At 34.8% G+C, this 22080-nt stretch overlaps 1 protein-coding gene across 1 annotated transcript; it reads left to right on the top strand.

Annotated features, from left to right (window-relative positions):
- The first annotated feature begins 852 nt into the window (after nucleotides 1-852).
- On the top strand, nucleotides 853-14846 carry LOC126968001 (facilitated trehalose transporter Tret1-like). Its single transcript, XM_050812776.1, has 9 exons — nucleotides 853-1039; nucleotides 2732-2841; nucleotides 6203-6322; nucleotides 6925-7080; nucleotides 10840-11007; nucleotides 11430-11562; nucleotides 12986-13215; nucleotides 13938-14132; nucleotides 14475-14846. The coding sequence occupies exons 1-9, from the start codon at nucleotides 979-981 to the stop codon at nucleotides 14724-14726; spliced, it is 1425 nt and encodes a 474-aa protein (XP_050668733.1). The 5' UTR covers nucleotides 853-978; the 3' UTR covers nucleotides 14727-14846.
- The last annotated feature ends 7234 nt before the right edge of the window (nucleotides 14847-22080 follow it).

Genomic DNA, 22080 nt, shown 5'->3' with positions numbered 1-22080 from the left:
TTCTGGCTGATGATGATGTTTGGAGAGGGGAGGCTAATGAACGCACTGTGCGATTTTGGTTTAAACAATTTCCTGATGGAAACTTTGATTTGAAAAACGAAAGACGTAGAAGACGGTTTTATTATTATATTATGTTATTCAAAATGGATGCCTGTTGCTTTGAAAGAAGATTCATGAAAATCGGTTCATTAATCTCAGCGTACTCGGTGTACATACATAAAATAAATACTAATTAATCTATTTGAGAACCTCCTCCTTTTTGAAGTCGGTTAAAATATAATGCTATCATGTTCTGTTTTAGATTGTGTTGTTCTGTATTACATATTGCAACAATGTAACGAAAGAAACACTTCACAGGTACGAGTAAATACTGATTCTTCAATTGTACTACTTTCGTGATGTTTATTTTCGTAGAACATATTATGCACTAAACTACTAAATATTATATTTTATATACGCAGTATACACTCTATTTTCGTAAGATAATAATCATTTGTGAAAAATAATATGTGTTAGATTATAAAATATTTTATAGGTGCACGTCATATGACCCCGCTTATCAATATTTGTCAAAGGGATTGCCTAAAAGCAAAATGTTTGTCTATTACGCTATTATACTAAGTTTATGATTTTATCATCGGCGTATAAAACAAATAATCCATTATGTCTATTAAAAATTACTTCTTATCTTGAAATATAAATATAACTACTTCGTAAGATTTTCTTATTTATATTTATTAAATATTTGCTCAGTTAAACATACTATTAGATAAATATGATGCATACATCATCACATCATAATGTGCAAGCGCCTTTAAATGTGATTCGTTAAGACAATTAAACTCATTTTTGGGCTTGTGTAGTTTGAGTTACAAGCTTCATCGAAAGACGCATTCCGAGTTGTATAAAATATATTTTAATTACTATTCTTTACGAAATATTCATTTTGAATAAGTAGACAAGTGTTAAATTAATAAGATGGCAACAAAACGATCTTCTGAAGGCAGTTGTGTAAATCAGATAATATGCGCGATACTGAGTAAGTAATAACTTATAATAATATAACATTAATTATTGGATTTATAAAAGTGAGATATACAGATGATTCTATTACAATGATGAAGAAAATTATATTTTACTTATACTAATAGTACTTTGTTGATAATATTTGACTTACAACATTTTTATGTATTGTACCTAATTTGAAGAGTCTCTTTCTAATAAAACTAACACATTTTTAATGAACAAACGTTTTAATTCCCTAAACGGTGCTTGTAATAAAATAATTATTTTTAAATTGGTAATATTAATTATTAATCTAAATGTGTCTGTCTTTACAATCGTATTTATTAAGTTTTTCACAGGAAGGTTGTATATAAATCATATAATATTAGCGTAGGTATGTATTAAATAGTTACTTAGATTACATAAAATACCAAAAAAACTATGAAAATGTCAACATAATTAAGAATAACTGCAGTAGCAGCTGCTCAAATAGCAGGGTCTAAGTTCTTCACATCTCAGACTCTATCCTCAAATTGATGGATGTAAGACGCTAAATGGCCCTTCAGTCCCCGGACGATGCATCCCAGTATAGGCAGCTAAATAGACAGATCTCCAAGTCGCGATATACGCTGCCATAACATATATTATGAAAAAGCGGCCACAGAGCATAACAAAGGCTCCAAAGTATTCGCACGAGATTTGTCTATTGGGAAGAGCCAAGACCGGTGACAGCAGGGTCTTTTCGTCTCCTATCACTTCTGAGCCATATACAAGCTGTTTTCTAGGGTTATGAGAAATCGTCCGAACAAGCTGGATTCCAAATAGGCTTTAGAACGATAGATCACATATATACGCTGCGTCAGGTTATACAGAAGACAGAGAACTATAACCAGCCATTATGCTTGGCGTTCGTGGACTATGAGAAAGCCTTTGATCTGAGATCTGGGCGGTGCTTCAGTCTCTCCAGAGCTGCCACATTGATTATCGATATATCAAAGCGTTGAAGTGTTTGTATGGAAACGCCACCATGTCAATCCGTCTCCAGGATCAGTTCTAGAAGCCTATCCGACTGCAGCGGGAAGTCAAACAAGGTGATGTTATATCGCTGAAGCTGTTCACCGCTGCATTGGAAGATGTCTTTAAGCTTCTGAATTGGAACGGGGTGGGCATCAATATCAGCGGTGAATACATCACACTCCTTCGATTCGCAGACGATATCGTAATTATGGCAGAGACCATGGAAGACTTAAGCTATATGCTCGATGGCCTCAATACAGCATCCCACGGAGTAGGTCTCAAAATTAGCTAGGACAAGACGAAGATCATGTCTAATGCCCAAACTCCCGTAACGGTTGGGAATTGTACTCTTGAATTTGTTGACGAGTAGATCTACTTGTTTTGTTTGTCCAGCAGTGGACGTCTTCCGGCTGAAATGATGATGATGAAGTGGATATCATGGGCACCCATGACTCATGTTTTGTTAATGTTTGACATAAAAGTAAACACGAACACTCATATTCTTTAATATAATAGATACCCAGTGATTTCGTAAGTTATACTATTTTTCCTTCCTTAGTACACTCTAATATTAGTTTGGTATAATATAGTAGTATATGCTATTTAAGAGTTGAAACGTTAGTATCCATCCATACTATGTAATAGCAATTTAATTATGTTAACAAATTATTTTTTTTAGGACTAATACCAAATTATTACTCTCTCACAGTAAATGTTCCTGTTTTTGCGTATGGGGCAAGCATGGGATGGATGTCTCCAATGACTCTGCTCTTGCAGTCAGAAAACTCCCCGCGAGGTACACCACTGACCGATATTGAGGTAAATTTTTGAATAGCTACAGATAGCTTATAGAAGTTTTTTACCAATGAATATATTATTTAAGGAATTCAAATGAACGTTGAATTAAAATAGTCACCACTGGACGCTGAAATATAACAGTTATCAATTAATATTGAAATGTAGCAGTGACCAAAGAACTTTGAAATATTTTCAACTGCTTTAGCATTAACAAACGTATTCTAGTTTATCTTAATCTCATAAACAGTTAGTTATCTGAAACTAACGATAGGTTTGATGAAAATAAATCTTAAAATTTATATTATTGATGTCTGAAGTATCATAAGCGGGCACCATGAGCCATGACACGTAGGCGCGTCTTCGCTCGTAATTGCAAGTAGACTTATAAAAATACAATAATTTGCAATATAGATTATTCAATTGCGGAAATAAAAATATTTTCCAAGACGTTAACCGCATTAATAGGGAAGTACAATATATTTCAATAAGATCTAATAAATCCTTATCAAACACTGCACATCGCTCACAAACGCTTATAACGTATTTCTTTACGTAAAAGTATCTCGCTCGCGGTGCGTAGAATTGGTTCGGATCCATGTATATCGGCACGCGGTTTTACTCTCACTCATTTGGGTATAATATTTAAATTCCTGCACTTGGTTAAGAATAATATAGAAGCGTACGTTACTTCACAATATTTCAGAGTACGTTCCAGATGGCGTAATTTATTTACAAATTCCACCCGTAGCGGTACGTAATATATGTTTTTAAACTTTTATCATCGCGGAACTTTAACAATGTAATTATTATGACGGATATTACGTGTCCAATTTGAGTAATTTCATGCCGCTATTTCCATTCAATTGCAATGAATCGTGGTCACAACGGAGTTGCAGATGCGACGAGTAACTCTTGACACAATGACTCTTGACACTTTTAGTCCACGTGGCGCCTACTTCGGTTTGGTCTTTGATTCTCTAATTCAACGACACACGCTACTGACGACGTATATACCTTTGGGTCTTTTTGTTGCATTTGTACTGCAGAGTGAGACCACGGGATTCCATGTTTGCGCTAGTCAAAAACCATCCTCACTGTCAAAATTGTTAGATTTTTTTTAAATTTCGATAGCTTATATAAAGAGCCGTGGGATCTAGTGACGTTAGGCAGAAATTACTCGTGGGTTGTGCAAATCAGTCCAGGGGTTGGTACCGGCTTTAAGAAAGTATTCGGCTATTGCGAATTTTTTAGGATCGTTATTTTGACTGCGACAATAACATCGCTACGCTTTTTAGAGCACTGTCTCCGTTCTGACTACTTACTATGTGATGGCAAATATTTTCTTCAAATTGAAGGTGTAGCCGTCCCGTCGCACCGATGGTTAAGATATGGATGGAGTACATCGATGATAAGGTTATTTCTTACCGATCTTAAAATTTGTAGAAGATATTATGCCATAATTAAAGGAGGACGGAATCAGGTAGAAATGTATTTCATACACCTCAATACCGTACAAAAATATATAAGGTTAACTTCCCAATTACAATACAAAGGGAGATCGGCATTGAAACTCGCCCTAACGGCACAATCAGCCTTAGTGTTTATAGAAAACCCACTCACACTGACAACTACCTTAACGGCGCCTCGCATCACCATCCCGTACATCTAGCGTCAGTGGTTAGATCGTTAACAAAACGTACATTTGATCTGTACTAACTAGAGCACGTTAATAGAGAACTAACTTCGTCAAAACGTGTACAAAAGGGCTTTAACAAGTGTATCACATAGGCGCACCACAACGGTGAAATGGCAAGTGGCATATCTAAGTGAATGGGTTCACTGATAAAATAAGTAGTAGTAACAGTGAAGAGGGAGTTTGATTTGAAAACAATTTTTCAACCCCATAAAAAAAGTGGTCGTCTTTCTACGTCCCCCAAAGACAGTATTTCACACCAGTGCCACGGGGTCTATAAAATTGACAGCAGCTGCGGAAGTTGCTATATCGGACAAACGAAAAAAGCTATTACTCAACACAACGGTCCTAAAAAATCCGCAATAGTCGATTTCTTGTTTAAAGCCGATCCAGCCACTGGATCGAGCTGCGTAACCCACGGGTGATTTCTGCTGAACGTCAATACATCCCACGTTTTAGACTAGCGCAAACATTGAATCCCGTGGTCTCACTCTGTAGTACAAATGCAACAAAAGACCCGGAATTTAATGGGCGTCGTCTGTAGTGTGTGTCGTGAATTAGGGAATCAAAGTATAAAAACCAATTATGCGCCATGTGGACAGATTGATGTACTAACTATTAGTGTCAAGTGTCAATCTGCCAAGAGTTTCTCCGCGACCTCGATTCATGAAATAGGATCGAAATATCGACATCAAATTAATAAAATATATGTCGTGAGTCGGGTACTAATAATAATTACAAACACATCATGTTATAGTCAAGTAAAAATAAAGCGAGACATGGAATATAATATTATGTTATAATGTTCCCAGCGGGTGTCGAACCCGCGCGCTTAGTATCTTGATTATAGTCCGCCGCTCCCCGCACCGAGTGATAGATAAAAGATTATAATATTATGAATTTTATATATCCGTCGTTCCCTCGACGCGGACGAGGGGCGCTCCGCTAGAGGAGCGGGTGGGCGGAGTCACCGCTAGAATTATTTTGGGAGCCTACGCATAATTTGTTTCAATGTCACAATTAACCAAACAAAACACTGCAAATCTTATCGACGGTTACCAACGGGCGCCAACCGTCAGTGTGACGTAACAGCTACCGCGGCGGCTACTCAGTGAATTTCGCTAGCAATGTGGTCATAACTTCGTAAAGTTTAGTCATAGAGCACAAATTTTTGCACTGTATTTTGAAGATTTATTAGCTCTTAATAATTCTCAACTCAAATCGTTACAGATCTTTATTATATTACTGTGATAATTTATATTCTTAATGTTATGGGCTAAAAACATCACCTTTTTACAAAAAAGTTTTTAAAATTCTCCTTTTTATCTATTAGTACAGTATAGACCAGGGATTCCTATAATATATTGGTCATGAGACCTCCAAAATAAACTGATACATCATAACCCCGCAGTCAAATTACTATAAAAATCCCATCCTCACCATTTATCCTTTTTTTACATGTCGAGTTATTTATCTTGTATGATCTTGTGCACGTTTAAAACAAGTGGATAACGACTTGTTGAGATGTTTTAAGGTACAAATATGATAATTTTTAGCGCTTCTGTAAAATCAGTTTTCGTTTATTTCGACCCCTAGGAAACCGATCTCGATCCCAAGAGAGGTACGTGTATGAGGTAGAAATCAACCACGGTCGTTTGATATAACTTAATTTAATTATCATAATGGCAGGTTTCCTGGCTGGCATCGGTGGCTTATTTAGTATGCATCCCTTGTGACTTTATCCTGGCAATACTAAGTGACAAAATAGGAAGAAAAAAGTCTTTACTACTAACATCGTTAGCCAATGCTGTAAGTATATTACATTCATTTTGTAATCTTTGATGTATTACTTTTCTGATACATCATGAACTTTCCGGCTCGTTTCACAATAAGATATTGTTAAGATAATACAGATAAAAATGAATTTTCATTAGATATTTTAATAAACTATAAAATTCATTATTTTACCAATGAATCTACTTACGTTCCTTTATATTTTTGTTGAATTTTGAATCAATAATTAAACTAGCCGTTACACCGAGTATTAACACAATATTCTTTAAAAACCTGTTGGTTCACTCTGTTGATTTTTTTTTTTTATCATATTATGTAAAAATTATACAATTTTATGTAATACTTACTTAACGATTTATCCAAACAAAACAAATCTTATAACTACATAATTATTTTACTATTCTATGATTACATTAAATTAAAACTATCATTACGTGGAATTTTACCAAGAATACTGGCAGCATTTCCGCGTTCGATAGCTAGGCTCAGAAAGAAGACTCAATAAATATACAGTACATTCCTGCCCTTCATACTATAAGATATCATACAAAGTGCATAGCACGTGCGAGACGACTAATATGGCTGAAATAAAAAAAAAATACTTTAATAACTTCTAGGTTAGCTGGGTATTACTCTTGGTTTCTACACAATTTTGGGCACTACTCCTAGCTCGAGCGTTTGTTGGTTTTTCGATGGCAGGGAGCTTCGTCACGTGTTCTATGTACACAAAAGAAATTAGCGATGATAATATCCGAGGAGCATTGGGATCATTGGTAAGTATAAACAGAAAATCAACGACTTAAATGCAATATCAACATGTTAGTGTCTGTTTGACATTATTATACAAGAGACTTCAGATATGCTCGTTGTCTGTCTCTAATAATTCAGCCTAGGATGTTTTTAATAGTTTATTGGCCAATACAGAACAAATCCAAAACATTTTTATCTAATAAGTACCACGGAAACCTTCACGGGTTTATCTGGGTACAGAGAGTCATTCATTTCATGAAACTTATTTTTTTTTTCAGGAAGTATCTTATAAAGATTGTTTTGATTTCCTGGTATTTATTTACATTTCTTGCAGCTCTCTTTTTTTTTTGCAGATTTCTTGTGTCTCCCATATTTATTATTAGTTTTTGGTAAGAAGTATTTATAATATATAATATATCTAGTTTCCGTAACCCTTAACGGGGTGGGACTATTAATTTCGGTCAAAATAGAAAATATAGCTTTATCATATTCATTCATAACATAACAATGTCCAAAGAGATGATTATAATTTTCCTTATTTTTATTTACTATAGGTTTTGATACATTTTATTTAGTAATTAATTATATCATGTTATAAATATATTTTAAGTTTGATTTGTACAATCTATCATAACCGATGACAGAGTCAGCTAGGGCCATGTACAGAAGATGTTTCGTATGGTAATTTGAATTTGACTATACTTAGTTTGCTCAAGATTGACCTTAGTTTTGAGCAAACATGCACTATATGAGGGCCCCTAGATAAATCTGTCATCGCTTATTCCGCCTATGTATACGAGTATAATATGAGTTTTCACATGTTCCATTACAAACATGAACAAATTGAACTGCAGGGGTAGTGTAAGAAAGAGTGGTTGTGGACCACGATAGCTGGTGTGATTGAATGAATGAGTATGTACTTGGTTTTTTTGTGGGTTGTCAGACTTACATCGAGTGGCCATTAACAGAGTTGATAAAAATAACTTTTAATTAAAATAAAACAAATCTTATTACTATATTTACAATACTATGACTACATAAAATTAAAACTATCATTACGTGGAAGCGTACCAAGATTACTGACAGCATTTCCGCGCTGGATAGCTAGGCTGATCCGTTGACCGAGATAGCTGCCTGCGATTGGGCTTCCAGTAGCCTTATTGAGGCGCAAAGATAGTATTCTCCGCGCCTCTGGGCCAAGTGTCTCGACACCAAATGGCACAAAGATGTGTGTCTCATTGAACCCAACATATTTGCGACGCTTGCTGTCTTCAGCAGTTATGATAAGATACAAATTATGTTCCAAAATATCCTGGGCTTGCTTAACGGTTTTTTGAGCTACTTTTAAGCAAGTGTCATCTGCAAATTGGTACAGAATGTCCTCATTTTTTATGTTAATAATATCATTTACATATAACAGTATGGTATCAACATAGGACAGTATGGTGTGGATCCGGTAATTATTATAATCGTCTCGCTTACCCTTCCTACCGAATTACCTTCTTCGCCGAATTACGCCAATTTTTAATATGTCCGGATAGATCGATGTAGTCAAGCATTGATTTATAAGTTGTGTTATGAACGGCACTAGATATGAACACATTTATAGTTCTAATACTGTCGTAACCATAACTTATTTTTAATCATTTTTATGCATAAATATATTATGTTGAACGTGTTCTTCACGTGCCTGTTCTAATCTAATTGAAGTGATTGGTGGATTTTCATATGACAACATAACATTTGCAAGTCACAGTGATTGTTCATACTGTCAAATTACGTGGCAAAATTATTTGATAAACTATTTGGATCTTGCTTAAAACGCATAATTATTATACATTTAACAATTTTTCCTGATAATTACATAATATAATACAATAGATTCATAGATCATTTGTCGAATTTTTACAAGCTAATTATATTGATTAGTTTTGTTTTATAGTGGTTATAATATAACAATCCCTATTACAATTATTATTATTATTATACAATATTTACTGGTACTAATGTTTGTATATTATGTGATTATAAATGTCGTTTGAATCATTATAACTGCGAGGTTTGTTCCAGTCAATACTGCACAACCTGTTATGTAACTTGTCGTTATCTATTCTTGTAATGAGCTGTAGCGAGTATGACTCGTCGCCTTAAGTCATCATAAGCACATTGGACATAAGCTAGAAAAAGCATGTATTATCTTTTGGCAGTGCAGAAGGCTCATAGAAATCCTGGGGTCTTGCTCCCAAGATAAGTAGATGGCCTTACATAGCAGTAATAAGACAAATTATCTCCAAGGGAGCGATAGCTTGGTGGCCTAGGACAGAGCTTGCGACCGTACGAATGCTCCCGCAGCGTTTCCAGAGGCTAGCTTGCACAGCCATAACAGGATGAATACGCACTACGCCAACATCCACCATAGAGACCATCCATGGGTTAACACAGCTTGAAATACACATTCAAAACGACAATGACGCTTCTACGCTTGAAGCTGATGGTTGTATGGAAAGATGAAGACTGCCTTACAGCAAATCTCTACAACTGAGTAAAAAAGCAGTGAAGCACTTTGCAATAGACTACCTTAAACATATGTATTTCAAAAGAATTACCACATTCAACTGTTTGAAGAGGAAACAGACCAAACAGGAGTAAATGAACTAAGAATTTACAGAGACGGCTCCAAGATTGCAGCCGGAGCTGCCATCTTCTCACAGGAACTGAACATACACACACCCATACCCTTACTCACACACAACCCAATGTCATTGAGTAGCCATCAAGGAAGCTGCATACGCTATCCACCTACAACTCAGCGCTAATATGTGTATAATATACGAGTGTCACTCTACAATGGTTCGTTGGGGATTGACGCAGCGGATGAAATTGCAAGGCGGAGATGACTGGCCCAAGTGGCTGGCCCTTTGCCACTCCTGCCGCTTCCCTTCAGCCAAATGCGTTAATGGATACACTCTCTCACCAACAACCCACACAACAACTGATGGATAAATGTCTCAAACTGTAGACAGTTGAAGCAAGTGACTTCTGCACTATGGCCCAAACCGACACGTCGTTTTATCAGCCTAAACAGACACGATATCCAAATCATGGTGGGCACCCATCTGATCACACGTTACTAAACAAGCACTTGTTCACAATCATCGTAACAGACAGCACGAAGTGAAGAGGCTGCTTGGCCGAGGTCGACACGGTCACTCATGTAATCCTGAATTGTAAAAATGGACCCAACTAAGTGGTCTAATTGCGGTAACAGGAGCCCCTTTACCATACCATACCATATCATGACGGCATGATCGGCTAGGACGATTTTAACTACGCAGTACTACTGTATATATTATGTACGATTGTTCATGTTCATCTGTAAAACAGGCATTGAAGCCACTTCCAAACACTTCAGAGCTTAATGGAAATCTATATGGTATCTCTTTTTTTATGAGATATAGTGTTCAGATAGGGAGACATCTGTGATATGTAAAAGGACCTACCTTCAATAATGCAGTGCCACTCAGGATTTATTAGAAAACACAGTCTGAACGGCATCGTAATTACACACGTTAACACTTTATTATTAATGTCTATATCCTACGTCTTTTTAGCTTTTTAATTCTGATTATGTATACTTTTAAATAAAATGATAAAAAAATAAAATTAGCATTTAAGTTTTGAACTACTATATCTCTGTTATTAACATTTCAATTATGTAGGTTTTTGTAATCGAGCCTTTTATTAAAAGAATATTATGGTTAAAATTATATTTAAATTTTCAGATTATTTTGTTCCAAACAACTGGAAATTTGTTTATGTATATTATTGGAGATATGCTGGGATATCATACCATACTTTGGATATGTCTTTCAATACCGACCCTGCACATTATAATATTTATGATGATGCCAGAATCACCGTCTTACTTGGTTAAACGTAAAAAACTAGAGGTTAGTATGTAATTAAAACCAAAATAAAGTGATGCCGTTGTGGTGCCCAAAATCTAGCCGGCATCCTATGTAAAGGAGGCCTCCTACTGGTTATAGCAAGATATATTGCGCCGGGACGGGATATTTTATTCTTTTATTTTACAACTTTAGAAAATGTACAGCTAGGTAACTATTAAAAATTATTTTTTTTTATAAAATAGTAAGATATTTACAAGATTTCACAAATAATTATAACTTTTTCTAGTCGCTTATTCTTATTATCTTTTTTATTTATATTATCAAATGCATTAGTAGGATCACTTTTTGGCTCTGAGCGTGTTAATATAGATGGATTTGCAACTATCACAGAAGTAATTAAATCTTTTAATTTATCGTCTAAAGATTTTCAATACTTTGCTCGCTCACAAATTCTATTTTACCAGGAAGTAAAAAGAGTGATTGCTTGGCTGAAACACAGGAAAGAGGGCGACTCACTAATAACTGCTGAGGTTCAAAAGATACAAAAAGAACAAGAAAATGATTCAAAGTGCAGTGAATTTCTGTTGAAGGATATATGTGAGTTTCTGTTTTATATTATAATACTTTTAACTTCAGAACACAGTTATTAAAAGGCTTTTATCTAATTTTCACACATTAAAACACATGCTGAACGGGGAAATGTTGTTTGTCATATAGATTAATAAGTAAGTTATTTATAAGGATCCCGCGGTTGTTTGAATTATTATATGCAATGAAATGTCATTCAATGATTTTTGTATCGCGAATATAAATCAAAAAATATATGTTCGGGAGAAGGAAAATCAGCATATATTATACACTAAATCCTTGAAATGAAATGAAATTTATTTATTTCGTCGAATACACTATACACTACATTATAGTTCTTAAATTTATTGAAATGTCTTCTATTCGGCTAATTTAAATTAGCATGCAAAAAGTTTACTTGAAAGGTGAAAATTTTTATGGACCCAATGGATATGGTGATGTTTATTAATCGTATTATACTAGTAAAATTATAACTAATTTATTATTGTCAACAGGGCATATTTTATTGTAAAATCTAACCGGGTTCATGAAATTATAATAAAAAGGCAAACACTTGATACATTTCCTCCCTTTTTAAATAGTGGTATTGTGCGTGAATCTTTCAACACATCCGGGTAAGTACCTGTTTCGAAGGACAAATTGACAAGATAAGTCAAAACACTTAGGATTGCAATCCCGGACTTTGTACAAATTTCATGTAGCCCACAAGCATTGGTATTATTTAATGACTTTACTACTTCTGCAATTTCTAGCTCACTGAATGACATAACAATGAAAGAGTTAGGCACTGAGTCTACAGCCCTAGCAGCATCAGCTGGGGAACTTTTGGATTTAGGTTTGATTGTTAAATTGCAAAAATAGTTATTAAATTCGGTTACCATGATAAATGAATCAGTGGTCCTTCTCCGAAACACGTTGCATCATCAGACGCAATAATACTTATACCATCAGGTTTAAGTATTATACTACACCGATTGAAATAATCTAATAAGCTTGAAATAATATAATAATAGGCTAATAAGAATTAAAAACCCGGCTTTCCATTTATTAGTAAATATATCTAGTCAAATGTGAAACTATTATATAATGTGCAACTATAAAGATAATGTAAAATATGTGAATTATTCAAATAGACGTCATAGATTGTATTTTTAAACAATGTTAATATTATTAAAATATGATAAAGGGTGCTTGTAAACTTTAATATAAAATTTGTACTAGATAACATTATCATAAGAATATGAGTAATTAATAATTAATTAATTTAATTTAATTATTTTGTATACATACCTAATATATGCCTGAGAGTGAATTTGAATATAAGAGCTACGCAATACATAATATAATATATTATAATAAAACTAGCATAGCAGTATATAATGTATAAAAGCTGGACATCTATTTCTTTTAAACACATAATATTTATTTCTAGTCAAGGACAAAGTAATGCGCCGGGCATACGGTATTGCAATGGCGGTCACTTTAGCCAGGGAAGTCTGTGGTGCAATACCAATCCTCAACTATGCCGGAGATATATTTACTATAGCCTCAAGGGATAGTAATCTTATTCTATCCCCGAATCAGCAGGCTATGTTTCTGGGAGCTGTACAAGTTGCCGGATCCATAATAGCTTCAAGTTGTATTGAGAAAGCTGGTAGAAAGGTAACTAGTGTCCATTTGTTATAATGCCACACTTTAACTGTGTTATTAGCTCATTCGATTTCACGCCTTATTTTGTTATTCTAAATTGCTATTTTACTTTGAAGTTATAATAAAATCAAAGTCCGATAAATTAAAACAAAGACAATTTGATGTTGGAATACAAAAGTTAAGGGAAAAAGGGTGCGGCAACTTCAGACTTTATGAGCCACTGTCATGATAGTGAAGTGTGCAGAATCTTATTTTACATTTTTTTATGGAGGGTTTACCCAATATTTGACCTTGTTCTTGGATTATGTTATTAAGTCAAACAACAATGCAGAGAGCTGTGGGTAGATAACCCACAACTCAACATTATCTTATACTTCATATATCACGAGGAATGTTCAGAGGAGTTTATACCAGCAGCAGAAATCCCCACCGTACATTACGTCAAAAACCGAAATTCCAACCGTGTCATGTTGATGTATAGCATTCTACAACTACGCGTTATACGGGATGTTTTTGTCTCGTTTAGCCACTTTGTGGAATCAATTACAGGCTGCTGTACCCGCTGCAACCGATACGACTTAGGGTTCTTCAAGCTCAGAGCATGCTCCCACGGTAAGGGCTATCAACATATCTCTACACCCTTGGTGAATGTCAATGGGCGGTTGCCTAACCTCCATCACGTAAGACTTTGCCCATTTACCCGATCTTATATAAAAAACTTAAATGCTTTTCAGTTCCTTTTCTTCGGATCGGCTCTCATCTCTGGCCTTAGTATGTGTGTTCTAGCGTCATGGTTCTTAGCAAGAGATTATGGCGTATTGGTTCCTAGCTGGGTGCCCATGGTGACAATGTGCCTCTGTATATTCTGTGACTCAGCGGGTCTGGCACCAATTTCACTCGTGATTGCAGGAGAAATATTTTCTTTCAAGGTAATTTTCATACATTATTAAGTAAATAATTTTCTGTGTCTATAAATGGTTATTGTAAACTAATTAAATAACGTAATATTAGAACAATTAGATTCAAATAATAAATTTAACTATTTTCAATGTATATAATTAATAATAATTTGTCGCACAACCATAATTTTTTAATTGAAGGGCGCAGTAATTAGTGTGTCAACGTCCCTAATAATACTTTTGTCTCACGAACGAAATTGCGCTGCCGAGTTTTTCAGGAACTGCTTATTAATGGGCTTGAAAGTTTCTTCGATTACTGTAATTATTTTTAAAAAAAATGAGGATTAGAGTGATATTTTTTTTTCTTTTCAGTATCGAGCAACAGTGATGGCGACGACCCTGTCAACAACGTCCGTAGCTGACTTTATTCAGTTACTATTCTTCAAACCACTGGCAAATGCTGTCGGTATCCACGTAGCATTCTATTTCTTTGGCTTATTTTGTGTTATTATATCGGCGTATACTCTACTGTATGTGCCAGAAACAAAGTCTAGAAGTCTGGATGATATCTATCAAGATTTGATGAAACGTAAAAAGAAGACTAAGGAAATACCAGCACCATAAATGAACACAAGTGGAAATCCTAGGAAATTTAGAAGAATAATTCACAAGTATTTATTTGAGTACAGGATGTTGCTGTAATTTATTTAAATAAACGTTAATAAACGTAATTCTTACCTTAAATGGGTGTTATTATGCGTTTTGTTCTTACATACATGTTCAATATAATAATACTAGCTGACCCGGCGAACATTGTTCCGCCTTAGAGGCAAGAAATGAGCAGATTTTGGATTTAATTAATTTTAATAGCATAATAAACATTATAAGGAAATAAAAAAATCAAGTTCGTTAATGATTCTTTATTGGCTGTGTATTTTGGTGCTTGGGTTGCACTCTTCAGTGAAGCACCTTGTGATAGACGACATTTACCGTTTTACTATCATGCGCAAAAGCAAATAACGCACATGGTTTACCATCGCGTGAACATGCCACTTATAATTAATTGAACATGATTGAAATGGATTCTCGATTAAGACCACAAACTTTCAAGGATTGGGCTTAAGATTTGAATGGCCAGGGCGAATGAGAGGCGGATCGGAAAGGAAAGATTTGCAGGCTAACTCGTAATGCAAAATGTTCATGAAGTAGTTGCTGCAGATCTTGAAGAATTGCTATTATCATTGCTGCATTGATCTCTTGACATCGATCAAGCTATTCCTCCATGTTGCCCATGAAGTATAATTTTAAAAATTTATGCTGTGCATCTTCGAGAGGTTGAAATGATCCAATCCGATAGTGAATTTGTCCTTATATCTACAATATCAAAAGCAAAGTCCGTATTACTGATTTATAAACACTTCTTTTAAAATTAGCATACATAATACACAGGAATAGGTATAGTAAGTATGTTATTCTTCTACTGTATTGTGTGTAAGTATATAAATAAATAAATACCTTCAATGTCCTCGTTCTTAGATAATGTCTGCCCCAAATGGGGTCATTTGGAAACAAACATTGTATTTTTGAGTGTTTGCTAGAAAATGTCGTGATTCGGTAGTTTCCCACTCTCAAACAGTAATAAGTACTGCAATCGTTTCGAAATGCTCCTCGATTCAAATCAGTACTTCATAAATTTCTTCTTGTGCGTCGAAACATATCTGTTGTTGATCTCTGTGGTTTTACTGGACGATTTCGTATTGCCAGCTTATCCGTTTTACTGGCTGCCTCGCATTGCCCTTGTGATTCATAGCACGAAGTCGATCCATACTAACGCGGTTCTTTTCACCTGCAATTTCTTGTTCTTCTTCAGTTCTTTCATTCGCAAGGTTTCGAATCCTAGTTGCATTAAGTCTTTGTCGGGAATAATTTGATCGTCTTGGTCGTGACATAGTTAATGATAATATAGGCACAATAAGCTAATAGAAACTCGAAACAAACACACCAACCAGACAACTTGAATAACATGACGTGCACTGTCAGTTGTATTTTATTACTCATGTAGCGCGAAACTAACAAAAAGTTCATTAAATTCTTCCTATTCTCGAGATGTCATCAAAATGTCAATCCATACAAAATGTATCAGAAAATAAGTTTTTTTATAATAATATTTTTTCTTGATTTTTGATATTTTATTACTTACTATCCTATTCCGGCCTAAGAGAAATCCAAAAAATCTAACAACAGAAAATTGGTCTAGCCGTTCTTGAGTTATAAACGGTGTGACTAACACGAGTTTGTTTTTTATATATTAGATATATGAGGCAATAAAATGAATACATATTAAAGTATGAATGATAATATTTAACCTTTTTATGATTGTTATTAGTATTTCTTTTTTATATTGCTATTAATATTATGTGTTAAATTTCAAGAAAATCCATTGAACGTAAATACTTAACAAAATACTATTGTTGATGAATTAAGCAACAACCTGAAAGGTGAACAAAGCATACAAGATTTTATCAACGATATGTCACTCGAACGGTTGGCTCAATTGGAAAGAGCGCTCGCATGGAACGCTAGAAGAAGCGGGTTCAAATCCCGCATCGTTCATAAAATTTTGTTTCAGTTTTATTTGTGTAATTAAACCCAGAAGTGAGGGTTATCAATTTAAAACATAACATATTGTTAAGTATTGCAAGTCCGACATCACAATTCAATTTTCTAATTTGCAAATACTGGGGTCGAGTAGGTTAACAACTTTAAAATAGACCCTGTAGATGAAGCCTCCACCTGAAAGTTGAACAAAGCATACAAGATTTTATCCACGATGCGTCACACGAACGGTTGGCTGGAAAGAGCGCTCTCACGGAACGCGAAAGGTCCCAGGTTTGAGTCCCGCATCGTTCATAAAATTTTGTTTTTAGTTTTATTTGTGTAATTAATCTCAGAAGTGAGGGTTATCACTTTAAAACATAACAAATTGTTTACTATTTTTAACACAAAAAATGTTTTGTCATCTCGTAGAAGATCTTTATAAAAGGGCAAGTCTCTGTATGGTGATAATCTACTATACTACTACTACTAATACTACTACTACTACTACTACTACCATCTAAGAACGCTTTCTTTCCAATAAACAGCTGTGTGTAGAGGAGAGTTATACTGATCTTGCCAAAGTGACACCTCCTTGGTTTTTTCTTGCAAAAAATATAATTAAATATAACAAAAAATAATAGTATGTTGGATGCATTTCTATCATATAGGAGTGCGCTATGAAATGATATGTTTCCATGTTTTCCAAGGACAGGTTTATTTTAACTAAATTCTGTGAATGTCTATCAATATTATAAACATATGAAGTGTCGTCTCCAAGAAGATCAATTCTTCTTACATTCTTTTGATGCTACAAATGGCAAATCATTTTTGTAGACGAGGAATAAAAATGAACCTAGGATTGAACCCTGAGGCACGCCCATCCGCATTACAGCTCCCGATGAGTGTTCATTATTAATTACTACTTTCTGGTTTCTATTAGATAATAGTATGAAGTAATAAGCTCAAGTGATTTGTTTTTTATACCATAATAATTGAGCTTGCGAATAAGAGTACAATGAATTACACAATCTTTCGAATTGTCTTATGTACTCACCCCTTTATTCATAATAGTCTGCTAACTTAAAGCATTGCTAATTCTCACTCTGTCTTCTTCTATTGACCTAAGTCAGAAAAAGAAAAAATACTCCTTAGCGGCTGTTTTAAGTTAGCGGACCATTATGTATAAGAGGGTTAGTCGATAATTCACAATAAATTGTTTTATTCGTAGCTGGAATAAACAATTGTTTCATCGATAACTTGCCATTGCTGTTTTCTAGTACCTACTACACACCTGTGTATGAAGAGAATCGCCCTCCTATCTAATCTAATCACTTGCGCCACTTCCTTTAAGTCCATGTTCATCGAACAGCTTATCGAGTCTTGTCTAGACATGGAGTCAGCAACTTTTGGCGTTCTGTTGGCCTGAATCATGACGTATTTCGCTGATAAACTCTCTAATATACATCGAGCATCGGGTTCTCTTTGGGTTATCATTTTTGCAACTATTGACAATGCGAATGTTAGCGGTTTATGTTTGGTGTATAATATTTTATTCAATTTTCTAACATTTCTACGTCCATTTTCGGATAACAATCTATTATTTTCTTAATAAATCTATCAGAAGTTTGGTGATTTAATAAAATCTGCGCCTATGATAGCTTGCTTAACGTTTGCAATTTTAAATGACCAACGACATGGCCTTTTAAGTCAAAAATTTGACTGTAACACTTTATTTAATACCACAAAGTTCCTTATTTCTGTCTCATTAGGTGCAAACAGTCTGCAAAAACCACGAAATCTGTATCTGAATTTGTAATGCGGCCAGTACAACCAATCAGGGCTGCTTGGTGTACGGCTAGGTTTTCCTCTCCCTGGCGACCTCATTGTGGATCTGTGCACGCTTCCGCTTGGTGATTTTGTGTTCGGCCACGGTAACGCGTGCGTCCTCTTATAGCGTTTACCTCTCCTCTGAGCTGTCGATTTTCCATGGACATATTTTTCATTTCAATCAACATAGCGATGTTTATCCCAGCGTCTGAAAATGACGTACAGGGCTGGTTGTTAGGGATCTAATATAAATAGTTCAGTTAAAATTCAAATAAATAATATCCGCCTTTTAGCAAATTCGCCTAAATGAATGGTCATTTATTCTCTTCTCATTTATTGTTCACAACAAAGCATACAATAAAATTTCTATATCTAAATACCACGAAAACCCTTTATCTGGGTAAGTTGTCGCTCGCGTTTTCAGCGTTATGTTACTATAATTACAATAATTAATTAGTGGTATATTAATACTTATATTGGTCTTCACATAAATATGATTGTTGTTATAAAAACGTTTTTTTAGTGCGCCTGTATATTTTCAATTAATTTTATATACATTTTGTATATTATCTGGTAAATCGTTTAAAATATTAGGTATTACATTACTTAGCTCTTGTGCCATAGATGTCAGTGGATTTTGGAATGCTAAATCTCTTGGATTTTATTAAGTTTCTTAAGTTGCTTGGCCTTTCACACTCTATGTAAAATGATGGTTCATTAACTTCTCTAAGAATTAGATATTTAACTTTATCATATTCTAGGAAATAAGATCAAAAAGGGGTTTTCTTAACAAGTGACAAATTTTAATACCAACTTCTAAAAATTAATAAACAAGCTTACATTGAAATAATTAATTTTTAAATGAAATAGACAATTTTGTTTAAGTTTCTATGAATAAATTTCAAACAACACAATGACTAATATTCGAACTTATAATCAGAAATCGGGCAGAGTAACGTCCTAACTAGTCAACGGTTGCAGCGAAAATGTGTCAACGACAATATATTTAAAATGACAACAATATTAAAATAATTACTCGCTACAATAAATCAATACGAAAATGGGCAGAGCTTGTTGAGATGTTCAGTCCGACGACAAACGAAGTAATGGTCACCAACTGTTCTGCTACCCATTATTTAGCGGTCGGTCAGCTGCAAGTGGGAAGAGGTGACGTCACGTCTTGAAAATTTTCTTGTGTTTCTAACAATAAAAATTTATAATTTGCAATGCTTAAACGACATACTTTATTTAATAAGAATATTTTTATGAGCCAATAATTTTAACGATTTCAACTGAATTTTATAAATTTCATTAATATGAGTTTTATAAATTCTGCCATAGTTAATAATTGAATCTGCTAGAGCTGTGTAAATTAATCTCATAGTAGTGAGTGGCAGCTTTGGTTTTCATATAAATAGTTTACAGAGTATAATTCGTAGTTTTAAGCATACTATTCAATATTATGAGGATTCCAGTTGAATATGTTGTCAATTATAAGGCCGAGATACATATGCTGACTTACAAGATCTATTTTTGGACAACGACAGTTAAGACTTATTACAGTATGCAGCATTGATGGGTATGAGCAATGATAGTTGGCGAAGTAGGGGATGAGATATGTGAAGAATGAATATGTATAATTTGAGTTTATTGAGCATTTACTACGAGGCTGATATCATGAGCCCATTTGCACAATAAAGTTAAGTTATTTTGTATAGTTATTTGTGCAGCTTCTAGGTCTTTATGAGCTATCATTAGACATGTGTCATCAGCAAAATCGTAAACGGAGCCTTAAGTTATAATGTCACACATATCATTCACATACAGTAAATACTCCATAGGTCCTATAATCGATCCGTGATCTGTTCCTTTATTTGTTGGGATCATGTTGATTCAAAGCTGTTGGCTACTTTGACAGTCGTGCATCTATCTTTATCTCCAGGGGCGTGCATATCATATAGGCAATTAGGCAGTGCCTACCTCATTATGAACTTAAAGAAATATAGCACTAGTATTAAAGTTAATTTACTACCTACGGAAAGCAGTCTTCAGATTGTATATACGAAGCAAGCAGCGTTTCATACAGCTTATGTCGTACTCTCGGAATAAAGCGCAACTACAACTAATTAGATCCACTCTGCCTACCTTGCTAGAAAACCAATGCACGCTTCTGATGGTAACTCTTTATTAAATCTAGAAACGGCCCTGTAAGCCATTTCTTGCAAATTTGTCAAATAGTACTTTATAATTTAGTATATAAAAAGCCCTGCTAAAATGAATAAATAGAGCTAAAACGCGAAGTTTATCATGAAGCGATTTATTTCCATCATCTGTAAATGTTCGCAATAAGTGGGTAGTGCTTTTCTTTTTCTGAAAATCAAACTGGTTTTTATTAATTATATTATATGATTTTACAAATTTGTTAATTTGGTTACAAAGGAATTTAAATATTATCCTCCAATTATTGTTTATTTGTATTGTTTATGTGTTGTTGGCATGAACATAATAAATGTGGAAATATAGCTTATCTATACCATGGTATATCTTTATACCATGGTATAAAGATCAACTTTACAAATCGAAAACAATACGAACACATTCATTGTGTTTGCGCCAGGGAATTTAAAGTGGACTGTTTTAATAAAAGAGGGTACTCCGGTGAACAGAACAGGAATCATTGGAGTAACGGGAATAGCCGGTACTCACCTCTTCTGCAAGATCCTGGGTTCTTCTATATTGGCCTGAGTTTGCTGGCGAACCACAATATTTTTTAATCGCGGGACACTTAACTAAGAAATCACTATGATCTCACGGCGGCAAATCAACAGGAATACGAGGATTTCCTGGATTTATACTTAAATGTTGCGGGAGCTCAACCTTCGCATGCGGTTACTTGACGGAATGTGTGCTACGTCATACGACCATAGATGTCGCGGCTCGCAGTTTATTCTTAACTTGTACCGGCTAAGTTGCTAGGATAAAGGTGTAAGGAGTTAAGGGAAAGGTTGTGTGTTATTTGGACAACTGGCGTTACCACATTTTTTTACTTAAAATAGCCATCTAAACTCACCTATTGTGTATCAAAATGTTAGGGGACTACGCACAAAATCAAATGAATTATTTTCGAGTACAATTTTATGCAATGAATGTGATGTTATTTGCTTGACTGAAACGTATGCCAATTAGTCTGTTTATGATGGTGATTTTTTTAATCATAGTTATGTAGTTTACCGTAAATACCGAGACAGTAAGGCTAGGAGTGGCGATAGTCATGCGCAGCGAGCTGTGTTCGGCGGAGACTAGCGTAACGCTGTGCGTGCCTGATGCGGCTGCCGACGAGCTATGGCTGAGTATGCCCCTGATTGTGCAACAGTCTTGTGATACGGCCTCTTCTCTAGCCATTCTGCGCGCCGCCACTTCGCAGCTAGCTGCATCCTCACTCGCGGCCTTACATATACTTGAAGCAGTTAAACTATAATGAATCCTGTAAGCCGCTATTCCACATGGTGGATTATGATTCTATTAATTTAGAACTAAGCAAAATAAATGACTT

Source organism: Leptidea sinapis, chromosome 14 (genome assembly GCF_905404315.1).
Source record: "Leptidea sinapis chromosome 14, ilLepSina1.1, whole genome shotgun sequence".
NCBI lineage: Eukaryota > Metazoa > Arthropoda > Insecta > Lepidoptera > Pieridae > Leptidea > Leptidea sinapis.
Note: the sequence above shows the minus strand (reverse complement) of the source record. Positions and strands in the feature narration are given on the sequence as shown.

Coding starts and splice junctions, on each gene's coding strand:
- LOC126968001 (XM_050812776.1), top strand. CDS start 979: ATGGCAACAAAACGATCTTCTGAAGGCAGTTGTGTAAATCAGATAATA. Junction 2,842..6,202: donor CACCACTGACCGATATTGAG/GTAAATTTTTGA, acceptor TCATAATGGCAG/GTTTCCTGGCTGGCATCGGT. Junction 11,008..11,429: donor TTAAACGTAAAAAACTAGAG/GTTAGTATGTAA, acceptor CTATTTTACCAG/GAAGTAAAAAGAGTGATTGC.